This window comes from Fulmarus glacialis, unplaced genomic scaffold (genome assembly GCF_000690835.1).
Source record: "Fulmarus glacialis isolate BGI_N327 unplaced genomic scaffold, ASM69083v1 scaffold25706, whole genome shotgun sequence".
Taxonomy (NCBI): domain Eukaryota; kingdom Metazoa; phylum Chordata; class Aves; order Procellariiformes; family Procellariidae; genus Fulmarus; species Fulmarus glacialis.
This window is the reverse complement of record NW_009220617.1, coordinates 17,726-31,953: the sequence shown is the minus strand read 5'-3', so window position 1 is coordinate 31,953 and position 14,228 is coordinate 17,726. Positions and strand designations below refer to the sequence as shown.

Here is a 14,228-nt window from a genome sequence, read left to right as displayed (position 1 = left end):
ACAAAAATATCAGAACAAGTGTTACAAAATTACACTTTTTCTGTATTTGTACTTTTCCTTTGCCTGGTTTAAATAAATAAATAACTAAAGATAGATAGATACATAAATAGATAGATAAAGAGAGAGAGGGAGATTCCTGCATGGGAACAAGCAAACCAACTGTCCCCACTTCCTCTTGCATTCCCCAGAATACAGACCTATTAACGCTTCAAAACACTTACTGTTGTGGTAGAGGTAGTCTTGATTTAGACGAAATATTCTTAACGTAGAAACATAACGAAAATAGTTTAAAACTTGCCTGTAATAATCTCCTTTGTGGAACTTTTAACACTGTTTCAATTTAAGTTATTGTTTTCCCTCCTGGTAAAAAAGCAACATTTTTCATTCATGAAATGACATAATAAATACTGCTTCCCCACACTTTTCATTAACAAAAAATTTCAAAATAAAAATTGTTTATGTTAGTGTTAGTGTTTCTATTTGTGTACCTGCATTATCAGTCTCCACAGTTTGTTAAACAATACCTAACACTACAGTGGCAACAGCCACTTCTTGTTAAATACAACATATCTGGAGAAGATGCTTGCATGGTAGCAGGAACCTCCAGTACCATAGATGTTCCCTGTGCAACAAGGGAGTGTCCCAGCAAGAACCTAATCTTCTATAATACTCAATAAACTAAAGAAGCTAAATGCATCTGGATAGCCAGATGATTGTCTATATCAAGTTCCTTTGTCAGATATATTTTTGCCATAGCGAAGAAGGATAAATATTTAAACAGAGTGGTGCAATTACAGTAGCTTGCTATTTGCATAGCACTAGATTATGCAAACACAGGTCAGTGTTAATTATAGTGTCATTAAGAACATGCAATGATACATCAGTCAAGCAGTCTTTGGAATTTAATATTCAAGTACTGTTTCTCTCCTTAAAGACACAGAAGGACAATGTTTTCAAAACAGCACATAGGCTTGTATCCAAGGTCTATGATACAAGCTTTTCTTTCCAACGGTTATTCAGGCAGTTTTCAAAAGGTGAGCACAAAATGTGCCCAATATATCTTGGAATCAAAAGATCTCAACTGATTTTGAGATACAGATTAAAGTGACATACATAATTGTCACATTTAATGTTTGCAAGCACAGAGTACTCTATATTTGGAATTTAAGCATGATTTTGATATACCTAGTTAGAATTTACAAAACAGGTAACACTGTTTTTGTTAAGATAATAAGGCATCAGCCCAACTGCAAGGCAAGTGAAGCTGGTACAGAAGTTCATATGGCCCCTAAGACAGGACAGAGCGATACAGAGAAGGTTAGCACTGCAATAAGGACAAGGAGGTGGACCATTTGCAAGACAAGGCTCTCACTCCCAGGACTCTCAGACCTGATGGCCACAGGGAGGTTCAAATTCAGCAACTGCATATCATACAAAAGGCCTGTGACACAATACAGAAAAACAAGCCATTCGTGAAACAGTGCACCGAGACATGATTTATTTTTGGATTCGTACTTCAACAGTTTTCCAAATTAAACCTCAGGACACTTTTCATGGCCCGTTCCAATGACGATCATGTTTTTCACTAAGCAGTTTCAACTAAATACAAGTGCCATTTGGAACCCGAAGGCACATACCTAATCTAGTATACCCTTATCTTCTGCCCCAGTAACTATGTTCTCCTCCTGCAAGATCTCTGTTCATTCAAAGTAGTATAAAGTAGAACTCAGTAGTACCAGTTACCAAGTACAATTTCCTGTCTGCTGGCACAGGATCGCTAATAGAAGTGCAGGGGAAAAAAAGTGAAAAATAAGACAGTACTCTCTCCTCAGAAGGCATTTTGTTCACATATCCCTTTTTAGTTCTCAAAGTGAAGAAATCAATAGCGCTTCTAAATTACAGATTCTGCAAACCAGGTGTTTTTGTCAGAGACAAGAATTTTACTCTTTTCATAGAATATTCTGACAAATAATTTTTAAAAGAAGATTTATTACAAATACTTTATTATCCTTGGTCCCCAAGAACTTTTTCATTTGTTTTAAATCATATTTCACCTCCTACTCAAGGACTACAAAAAATGTATAGTAGTCACAGAGGTTGTAAAGAAGAAAAATTGTGAATTATAAACAGCCATGTTGAAGGAGGCAGTCTTTTGTGCCTGCCATTACTTGAAAATGACACACTGCTTAAAGCTTTTTGACAAATACTTTTGACAAAACATTTGAGCTGCAAACTTGCAATACAAATTAACTAATGCAAAGCAGTCTGTCTCCTCTAACTTCCAGGAACTCAGAATAATACCAGAAAATAACTTTCTGAAGCTTGCCAGAATGGCTATGCATATTAGACAGGGACATGACTTTTCAGCTGGATGTTCTTGAATTCTGTTTGTGTGACAGCTTTGTAGTTCAAATACAGTATGCCTTCATTACCTTTTCCTCTTACAACATTTTCTCACATTTTTAGCAATTAAAAGGAGATCAGTATTTTAAGGAAATATTAATTGAACACAAGGAACAAGCAATGAAATCTTTTCATCTTCAGTAAAACAACCTATGTATCAAGCCATGTCTTTGATCTTTAAACCTTAGCATAAGCCAGTATAAAGAATAAAAAGGCTGCTCACTAGGACCAAGAAGATTCTTCCTTGTAAGAAACAACCTATAAATAATAGCAAAAAAAACCCCAAACCCTGAAGAAAAAAAATCTGAAAAAACACTATACCACAAGTTTTAAAGTAGAAATAGGCAGTCATGATTAACTGTGTATTCCTTATGGCAATAATTTAATTATACAGAGTAAAACTACAGAGCTTTCAGAAAAGCTTCCTTAATCTACTAGATAATCTACACACAATTTCCTTATATGGCTGGAGAGAAATCACTGCCGTATGCTTTAAAGCTGGAAGATAAATGGCCATTGAAACAGAAATCATTGTTACTAACTGGAATAATAAAAGTCTTACATCATCATTGTTAGAGATTCCTCTCATATAAATGTATTGCATTTTCTCCTGAGTGAGGTAAATCATCATCAAATCAGTAAAGGTGTTTATTGAATTTATGTAAATTAACAATGCAGCTTTACAGGGAAATGGGAGAAACAAATGAACATGAAGGTATTTAGGGCTTTTAGTTTTAAAAATCCTTTAAAATAACATCAGCTTTAAAAAAAAAATACATATATACTTGAGCTTTTATGTTCTAGGTAAAAATGAAAACCTGTTCTGTCAATATATAAAGAGACTAGACAATGATCTGGTAAAAAGAGATGAAATACCAAACATAGTGTGGCTAAGAGCTCTGATCTTAAAACTCCAATGAATTCTTCTAAATATGACAAATCTTGTGTCACCATTTAGAACTTTCGTATTACTCAAACAACATCCTTTCTTTATGGAAAAGCTAGACCCCACTGAAGAGTAGCCTTCAGCAGTAGAGACTACTCACAACTTTTTGGTAGAATTAATTGGTTACAAAAACATTTCTTGAAATTTGGTCCAACTCTTAACATTAAAGAAATAATATAACTCTCACAATATATTTTTCTCTGCAGGAGGCAGCTCCAGGAGCATTTATTATTTGGCAATCACGAAGACGATATCCCTTCACTTTCTGGGGTGGTGTTTTTTTTCCAAACAGTTAATCATTTTTTGAAGTGAACAGACCATATACTTAATGCATTTTGATACTGAAAATGGTCAACTTGGGCATCAGGCTAGAGTAAGGTATAATTCAGAATTTTAAAATATTAAGCTTCCAAATAAAACTAATCCACCAGCTGAACATGTTCTGAACACCAGGCCCATGCTAAAAGCAACCAGCATGGTTAACTGCCTAGATTAACAAAATCCAACCCTGACAGAGTACACCTATTTTTAACTTTACTATATATTTACTATGAATTTCTAAAAATCAGACAAAACACATGGAAAAAAAAAAAATCTTATATTTTGCTGTAGTTCATACATTTTCATTCACAAAATGAAAAAATAAAGAATCAAATAATTTTTAAAGTTTATACTTTCTAAATTCTAAATACTACTTTCGATATTAAAAAAAGACAAACAAAGGACAAAACCAGCAAAGAATGCTATTCATACTCTAGAGCAAAGCAAAAAGAGCATAACTCAGTGACTAGGATGACTTATCACTTAGAATCTTGTCCATGGAGAAAGTACAAAATTTGCCACAGCCATAAAAGAAACAATTTTTAGCACCATAGTTCAAGCAGACCCATAGATAAAACTACAATTATCCTCATCACTAGAGAAGTCATATTACAGAATTTCCACTGTTGGGAAAATATTATAAATAATCCTTGCAATTTATAAAATATGAGACCTTACTGCTGCCTTTGGCAATTCCTGGCAGCGATGCTTACCTGGCAATACTCCAACCTGAAGATAACAGGCTAATGTAATCCCTAGTTTTCTGCTATTCATGCATCTTTTCCCTCCTCACAATTCAAAGTTCACAGAAATCACAGTTTTATTAGAATGCCTTCATTTTTTGCACACACAACATACCTAAAAACATTCATAGATTTATTTAAGTTTTCTTATTATTAATCACATCAAAACAATTTCAGTGTATTTTGGATGATACAAAGATTCAAGCTCTAGGAAATTAAATATTAGTTACATCTTACCCAGAACATTTCCTGCAGGTACTTCTTCAAGATCTTCAAGTTCTCTTCCCATAAGCAAGTAGAGATTCTCCAATGTACAGCAAGTCATATGAGGAACTAATGGCAGATCATTTGTAGCAGAACACTGGCATGACAGCTACACAGAGTAAAACAACCAGTGTTGGATATTTATGACTTAGTACCGATAAAAACTTCTTTCTCAAAACTTCCTTGCATTCCAAAGCTAAGAAATACATTCTAAAGCATTTTCATTTCAGAAGTTAGGTATTAAAAACCAACATATACTTGAAAATATTTTTCCCCTTCCAAAACATTCAGTCTTGCGGCAAACGAGCAAATGTTACCAAGAAAATAAAAAATAATGCTTTCTTTGGTAATTTTTAGGTGTGTACTACTTCTAGCTCACTTTTCATTGTCACTGATAAAACACGTTTTAAAGTAAATTCATAAGTAATGAACTTCTATGATCACAATCTCAAAAAGTTTAACACCATTTTTTTCAATACTGTTATGCACCTCCTGTTCCACAAAAGCACTGGTTTTTTCCTTTGCAAGTTCTCTTTGAATCCAAGTATGCACATACTGGATTTATTGTTAGCTAATACAACACTGTACTTAAACTATTTTGGAAATGTTAAGGTTTATAATGAGTTTATGGACACAATCAGGTATTACCACAATTACCGAAATTACTTTAATACTTTCTGGAATTTTTGACTTGAACTTTTTTTTTTTTTTTTTTTTTTTTTTGAGTGAGTAACATATAAAAAGTTAAGTCATTGGTGTTTCAAAAGAATCCCAAGTTATGGTAACAGTTCACTGTCACCTCTTACCTTATGCAAAGACTCAGCAGGATCATATTTTGGTCCTAAAACAAAGATCTTTTGCCCTCTTTGCACGATGCCACTGAACACTCTAGCAAAAGCAATGAAAGACTCCTTGTTGTCTGCTTCCTGTTTCACTGCCTTTGAGGTCATGATATCTACTTGACTAGTGAGCTGTTGCTCTTCACCTAATCAAAGTTAGAAAAATATATGGAGTATAAAAGCAGTTTCTGCCTCATCATCAGACAAAAAAATAACCAATTACATATTATCCTATCACATTTGGTGACGCATTAAAAGACGGCAAGAATGCCCCATTGTAACTCATAATCCAGTCCTGTTGCTCATACACTGCTTTTGTAACAATTTATTATTAGGCTGTTTGGTTTTCTTTTTTTTTTAATGAAACAGTTACTCTCATAAAAGCTTAAAGGAATTAAAAGTTATATTGGCATAAAGCATGCTAATAACAAGTCCATAAGAAGGTTCTAGCAGTAAGCTAAACAAACCTGAATCTTTCCTCCCCACACAGCAGGGCAAAAGTCAATCGCCGCACCTTTCTACTTAGAGTGAAAATTATTTAATTTTTCAGGAAAGCATCTCCTTCAAGCATCATCTATCTTCACTGACTCAAAGTACTGAGACCAAATGCATTCACAGGCTACAGGAACAGGTATACATGGCACTCTTACAGCATTTATGAACTATTGCTTTCTTACAAATCCCTCCTCACTCTTCGTTCAGTTCCATTTATTGAACTGTTTGGACTGGCATGTGGATGATTCTCTGTAAAGTACCCAGCCCCTTGACCACACCTAGATATTACTATTAAACGCCCGCTAAGAAAAATAGATAGCAGAGCATTACATACCTTTCGTATCACCAGTGTTCCCAGTTACTTCAGATGAATTTTCACCTGGGGGCTTTTCTGACAGCTCGTTTCCTTGATTTGCTGCCAATTTTTCTGCATGCCTTCGTTTTGCAAGTTCACGCCGATGAGCAATTTCTTCTTGAGTTAAAGGCCTATGTTGTATTTTAAAACATTAGTATTTGGAAATGTCATTTATTTTAAAATAAATTAAATCACAATAATTAGAATACTATATTTGGCATAAGTAAAAACTTATGCAGAATGCCTTTTGTCCCCATGATACTATATATTTTATGTCAGCTAAAATTAGCAAACTCTTCCTCTACCATGTTTAGGAAGAGGCCACCACATTAAACTTCTGTTTATTTTGTCAAAATAAGTCCCATTGATGTGTGAATTCTCACTTTTTCAGAAAAGATCCAAGCCAATTTTCAAAATTGCTTTTTACACCATGTCCAGTATGTTATTCTGAGCTAGAATGACAGCTAAGACTAAGCATACAGTGTACTAATCGAAGCTTATCTATACCAAGATAGTTAGAAAAAAATACCAGACTTTTCTTCCAAATACACGGGGATCAAATACTGTCATTTTAAATTACTTGTGGTATTTTTATTATTTTAAGGTAGTCTTCACAGCAAATGTTCAATGCAGGGAAAAGTCTTTGCTTGCTATAGCTACCTTTCCATAAAGTGAATAACTTCATAAAGGACAAAAGACTTAAAACTGAGACAACAACAACAAAAAATAGTTTTAATATTCTGATGCAATTTCGATCTACTCACTGGTAAACCCCGCCTTAAAACAAAGTGCTCTAATGTAAGATTTAAAGCAATAAATAATAAAAATTAACGAATGACATTATCATTCTTACATAAGGCAATATAAACAGACTTGGTTTTAAATGCAACTTTTTTCAAGCATTTTAAACAGCAAAATGAGTTACACATATATGAAATCTAACAGCACTGCCTGAAATTGTCCATTTGATTTTTAAATCTGGCCCTAAATAAAAATCTGTGATATGAGGTTATCTTCTAATTTAATAAGTTCCAAACAAGGAAATTCATTTCAGACACTAGTCATCTTCTCTTTCCAGTTCCTCCTCTGTTTCTATTAATTTCCCATATAAAAGAGCTGAACCTGTGATCCTGCTATAATCATTACAGATACTCTTAAGAATAATCTATTCTGTTTAGTAATTTCAATATCGACAATTTCTCATGTAAAGTGCTGTCAGGTGCCTACATTAAAAAAAAAAAATCTTTATCACCATGGCTTAAAAGCAGGAAAAAATAATTAAGTTATGTAGATACAATTTTTTTCATGGAACTAGAATGCTTTCAATTTTCCTTTTTTTTTTTTTTATTGGGAGCAACGGAAATATATACTGCTTTCCAGCATTAATAAATAATTTATTTCCAAAATAATAACCAATGTATTTTTATATTATATGAATATTCTTAGTGGAATTCTAACTCGAGAGAAGAAACAGAAGAATTCTCTCTATCATAAAACCTGCATTTGTACAACACAGCTGGACAAACTAATCACAAAGTCTTAAATCTTGACTTCAGCTCAAGAAGGTGAACACAGCAAAACCCCATCTACATGATGTGTCCTTACACCTGCATTTGCTCATATGAAGGAGGCAAGAACAACGGTTCTTAGTATTAAGATGGTTTAGGATTCTTTCAGTCAATTGTATCAAGCACACAGTCTGATGAACAGAGCATTAAAAACAAAAGTACCCTATTAGTAATTTTAGCTTGTTTAGTAGCCGTTGACAAGTCAATTCCTCTCTTTACTTTAATTTCCACACTTACAAAAACAGTTCAAGATTTCCTGAATAGCGGTAGTAGTAATGAATGATAAGAGGAAGAAAACAGTGGGAAGCACTACAGCAGTAGAGTAATTTTTCTTTACAAAACAAACATATAAATATGATCTCTACAAAAAAAAAAAAAAAAAAAGATGATTGAATCACATCCCCATATCAACTATTCCACACTCCCAAATAAGGAAACAACCCATCACTTAAGGGTCAAAGTTTTTATGTGTAGCCAGTAGAGACACTTACTGGACGCCTCCTCTGCCCTTAACTGGATTAATTAGGGGCAGAAAGCCCTGAACAGATTATGTGGCTGAGAGCAGCTCACTGCCAGTAAGATTTTTTTTATATCATCATATGGATGCTTTTCTGCATACAACACATTCTGCAAGAGACTTAATTTAAAAAATGCTTAATGAGACCCTTCATTTTATCAAAATTCTTCCTGGAACTTGAGGAAATCACTTTGAACACAGTTATCATGCTTACCTTGAATCCAAATGTTCAACTCAAAAGAGTAAGAAAACTATGCATAAATTAAAAATCTCTCTAAAAATTACCTAAGAGAGGCCCCGGGATAAAATGTCAGAATTTGAAGCACAGACTTTCAGAACTCGGAACCTGGGACAGACACATTACATGTCATAGAAAAGGCAAAAGTATGACAAAACTGGCACTACAAACTTCGCAGCAACTTCTTTTCTTTTAAAATATCATCTCTTTAACAATCATTGTGACAGAAGAATATGTATCTCTGAAATTTGGGATAGTGTGGTATTTCTGCTTGGTTTGTTTATTTTATTGCAAAAGAGAGTGAGGCTTAACAATACAAAATGCAAAGCAGATGGTGGAGAAGAAAACTTTTTTTATGATGAGTTTTTTTTCCTGAAGGCAGCTGTTCAAAGCTATTTAAGGATTTGGAATGTCTGAAAAATTCCCAGAGGAGAGAGATTGATAGGGAAAGTACAGATGAGACAGCCAAGGGTGTCATAAATGCAGTCTATATATGATGGCATAGTATACACGAGGACATATGTATGCATTCCAACACATTTTATTGCCCAAAAATACTTTCCATTTGTGTAAATAAGTAAAAGAAAAAAGTTTGTTTGCTTTCTTTCCCTTTACATGGTATTTTTAAAAGTATCAGTATATTTAGGTGTCAGATAGCCCTAATCACAAATGTTAAAGGTACCTTAAAATTCCAAATGCACTGGTGTAAGTTGCAATACATATAAGCACAGTTAATTATATTATCAATTTGATAAGAAGCAGATTGAGTGTGGGTGGGACTTTAGCTAGTAGACACAACCCAGACTTCCAGCCTGGTTTCTGTTAGCATTAATTTCTATAAAATTAGTCACTCCTGGTAGTATCATTGGAAACCACAAAAAGATAATGTTGTCAAATAAATCCTTATATAGAATTGTAGCACACTCAAGCAGAACACAGAACAAGATTAATGCACATAAGGCACTGGATCTGCAACAAGCTAGTTTTAAATTATACCCTGATTTATTCAATTTCTCCAGTTGGCAAAACCAATCAGAAGGGAAATCAATTCTGAACAAATGCTGCCCAAACCAGAAGAAAGATTCTCTCCTCTTCTTCCCTACCATATTTCTTCCCTCCCCTTTTTTCACTCCATTAGAAAGGATCTACAGCCTCATAATATTGGCAGAGAAAAATGGGACCATGCAGTCACACAAAAAACAGTAAATGAAAATTCTGGAGCAGAAAGAAAAAGAGAGATTCCCCACCTCCAGAGAGATGCTACAGCATCCAGACACCATACATGTGAACCAGGCACAAGTAATAGAGCTGACAGATGGGTAACCACATTATTACTAACTCATCTTAACCTCAACCATGTGGTAAACAAATGCTATGGAAACAATAATGTGGAAAAGAGTATAATATACATACTATTACCATTCAGTAGATTGTTGATTAAATGAATCAGATTTCAGGTAATGTAAGCAAGCTACTGCCAACTTCTTTATTCCCACATTCCCCCAGAGTAACTCATTTAGTTCAAACTGAACGACAACTAAACTTCTTCACGCAATCAATCCTCTGAATATGATAGCTTTTCTACCCTTCCAGGTTATCAAAGAGAGACTTCATTCCAAAACATTTCAAAAATTCATAGCGAATAATCAAAACAAAAAACCCAAACATAAATTAGCCTCTGATTGTTAAAGAAAGTGTTATATTTATTTTTTTAACCTTTTAACCCTCAGACCTTTTTAGAAAGGAAACATCACAGTCAGAATATCAACTGATTTCCAAAAGATTCCTACCACTGTCAACAAGTGACTGTGATGCATCTCACGTGCCAATGTTTCTGAAGTGGCTGAGAATACTTTCTCTCCATACAGTTTTTACCACTTTAAATTTCATGAGCTCATGGACACGTGCTTGACTTCATGAATCTAGAGGGGGTAATTTCTGTTAACATCTTTAAATCTAAGTAATTTATAGAAAATCTTCTGGATTACTCTTCAGAATTAAGTTCTAGTTAAATCATTGGCTGCTGTTCTGCTCACCATCTGGTACTCAAAGACTTCTGACAACAGCATTCCTAAGGACAGCTCTCTCAAGTGCAGCTTGTTTGCTACAGTTCAGCACAGAGCATGTCCAGTGGTCTTCCTAATCCTTCTGAAGTTCATTAATTTCTGGATTAAACTGCTTAATGTCTATGGAACTATTTCCATTCACAAACTAATGTACACCTACTAAAATTATTTCTTGTATTTTCTATTGCAACTGAAAGCAATAGGCAATTCACAGTAGAAATAAAAGTCTATACACAATATGAACAACTGGAAGTTATCCAAATCAGAATTTACATAAAATTTCATACAACAATCTTACAGGACTCCTGCAAAGGGGAATACTCAATAACTGTTTTGTATTATATTATATAGCAATTATCATTCATTCTGAGATATGTAATGAAACTAAGATATCAATATCAAGCTGTCATACACTGCCCTGAAAAACACTCTTGACCAATATACTAACCTTTGATTTATCTCACATACTAAATGTGCAATACAGAAAGAATAAACTTGAAGCAGAATGTTACAAACTTTTCTCTCTTAAGCTTACAATTACACAAACTAAATTATGTCCAGAGATTCAAATTTCATCCATTACTACATATTCCTCCCTTAGATCAGTTCCAAAGGTCTTAGCTGGATTCAGATGTACACTGTTACAATGAAATTTATTTCACAATAACCATAAGTAAGATTTTTAATTCTTGAAAAGCATATCTTACTCTATTAATTATATTACTGGGTGCCATCTTCAGATGTTAACCTGTAAATCTGACAGGCTGTTCAGATGACTCATGCCATATTCATTTCTAATGCACCAACTATAATTTAGAACAAACTATTAATGCAAACGATGAGGGGTTCAGATCACACTGAAGTCACTGAAAGTCATATTGCCTTTAAACATAAAAATTAATTTACTTGCAAGAAGATAGTAATTTCTTACAGTGCTTGGAGCTCTATAAGTGTTCTCTTCTTTTGATCAAGACAACGTAATGTCTTTTTAGCTGAAGGTTGGGCAAAAATCACAGGATTTAGATTTTTTCCAATACAGTTTTTAGGAAACATTAGAAAGGAAATACATGAAGTACACTACAATCTGTTGGTTTAAGATATGCAAACAAGCTGTACCACAAAACAAAGAAACAATTATCATCATAATTTTACGCAGAATTGTATGGGAAGGTGCCTATTTCATGGTGACACCTAAGAAGAAAAAATCCTGATTTCAAGCTAACTGAGGAGAAAGAAGTACCTTTCGTATTATCTGGAGAAAAATGGTAAGGGCATGATAGGTTTTATACTCCCTAGTGCAGTCATAAAATATAATTGTAGAACATCAGGTTATTTGGTCAATAGACTTTTCTTTATTACCACTGAAAAGTAGAAATGGAATTTCTTTAGTGTAGTCTATTTATTCACATTATTCAGCAGGTTGTAAGAACGATGGACAGCAGGATTGTAAGAACGATGGACATGAAGTAATATAAATAGTTTGCCTCCTATTGCTGACATTGCATCACATCACTGTGACATTTATACATAAATCTCTACAAAGTTAGTAGAGGATTTCATCATAACAAACATCTGATATCCAATTTACATTTTCTCAGTATTTTATATTAAATACATACAGCAACAGCTAAAACTACTTGAAAGCAATCGTTACTAATTACTAAATAGCACTCTTTTACACTGGGTTAGATAAAGACAGAATTCTGAACCTCAAGAAGAGCAAACTGGAACATTTATACTCTGTACCTAAATGCCAAGCTCTGCTTTTATTTATACACCTACATTCAACCATTCTGTTTCAGACTGCAGTTCAGTGTAAAACGCTAGTAGAAAGGAGAGAAAGAAACAGCATATGCTGAATGAACACCTAATTCTGCACACAGCAATACTTAAGAATAAATAACCATAGGCATCATCAAATAACCATGGCCTCATTACATAAAGCAAGTAGCTCCAAAAGAAGCCAATATGGCCCTACTTCCTACTGGGTTTTGGTTTAGATATTAAAATATCTAAAGTAAAGGAGATCACACTACACTCTCTTATCAGGAGTCCTAATTTGTTTGTCTACTCTGCCCAATCACCAATTTTCAGAAAATTTACAACTTTGTCTGATTTGGTTGGAATTGGCAAATAATTTCAGAAGTTCAGACAGAAGAAACTGGCAGACAAAACATATTTGCACAATTCTTGTTTCTTTAGAAAACCTGATAAAAGAACAGGGACATACCACATGAAAGTTAAATTTTAAATCTTTCCAAAGATAGGTAAATATAAGCTGCCAACCTGTTGTAACTCAACCACAAATTATTTTCCCATGTATTCTAGTGCTGTAACAGCTGACAAACTTTGTTATTTAAACAGTAAAAGCAAACACATAGCAGTTTTACTATAGAATCTATTAATTTTTAAAGTCACCTCCAGGAGATATTAGTTGCCAACAGCAGTCTCAAAGGAGGTTGTTTTAATTAAAAATCCAACCTTCGTTATCATTTACTGTACACCATGGACTTAGAAGATCTTTTTGCCTTTCCCAACCTATGCTTAAAAAGTATTACAAGCAGATGGCAGAAATAAGGCAAACTATAAAAACTGCAAAGTCGATTTGCAGCTTCTAAGAAATTTACAAAAAGGTAACATTACACAATACAACATTACAAAAGGAAAGAAAAAGACAGTAGCATGGATCTACTTTTCTTTCCTCTGGAAGTAGAAGAGTGTATGTCTTGCAAAAAAAAAAAAAAATAATCTAGAGAATAATCTCAGATTTTGTACATGCTTTAACATGCTTCCTCCCCCACCCACCCAGAGAATGCAAATAACCTAGCAGATAGGTCCAGCAGTCAAACATCAGAATACACAAGAACACAGTTATGGCTCCTCAAAATTAACATGTAAATGGAACATATAACATATATTAATATTCTTAAATAGGTAAACATGAAACCACTGTTAATCAACATAATGTGCATCTTCTTTGTTCCTCCCTATGTTCAGGCATTCTTATGGAGCATCCTCATGGAGTGCTCGTTTAAATATTGGATCTCACACACTCCACACAGCCATCACTCAATTCTGTTAAGCACAATCTTCACTGTGTAACTGTAAATAGCACACAATGGCCAATATAATTCAAAAAATGTGCTTACGAATCACATTTACACAATGCTGTGTTTTTAAAACACTTACATTTTGTTTCACAGAGATAGCTTTCCTTCCTCTTTAAAACTAACCTCCTTTTCTGGTTTCTTCAAGAACTGCTTACCTATTGAATCTTAACAATTAAAATATCGAGAAATACACACTTAGCTATATTACTATTTTTCAAAAAATGGAATCCAACTGTCACTTCAAAACAAAATTGTTAATACTACCTAATCAGCTGTGCTGGTTTTGGCTGGGATAGAGTTAATCTTCTTCACAGTAGCTGGTATGGGGCTATGTTTTGGATTTAGTATGAGAATAATGTTAAT

General features: G+C 33.9%; 1 protein-coding gene across 2 annotated transcripts in view; it reads right to left on the bottom strand.

Annotated features, from left to right (window-relative positions):
• EFTUD1 (elongation factor Tu GTP binding domain containing 1) overlaps positions 1-14,228 on the bottom strand; it is an 82,813-nt gene that overhangs the window by 51,115 nt on the left and 17,470 nt on the right. For both annotated transcript variants that reach the window (XM_009580827.1, XM_009580828.1), the window contains 3 exons: positions 6,346-6,497; positions 5,484-5,662; positions 4,651-4,786 (listed from right to left, as the gene is read on the bottom strand). In XM_009580827.1, the coding sequence (XP_009579122.1) occupies positions 4,651-4,786; positions 5,484-5,662; positions 6,346-6,497 (467 nt within the window). The remainder of the gene's footprint in view (positions 1-4,650; positions 4,787-5,483; positions 5,663-6,345; positions 6,498-14,228) is intronic.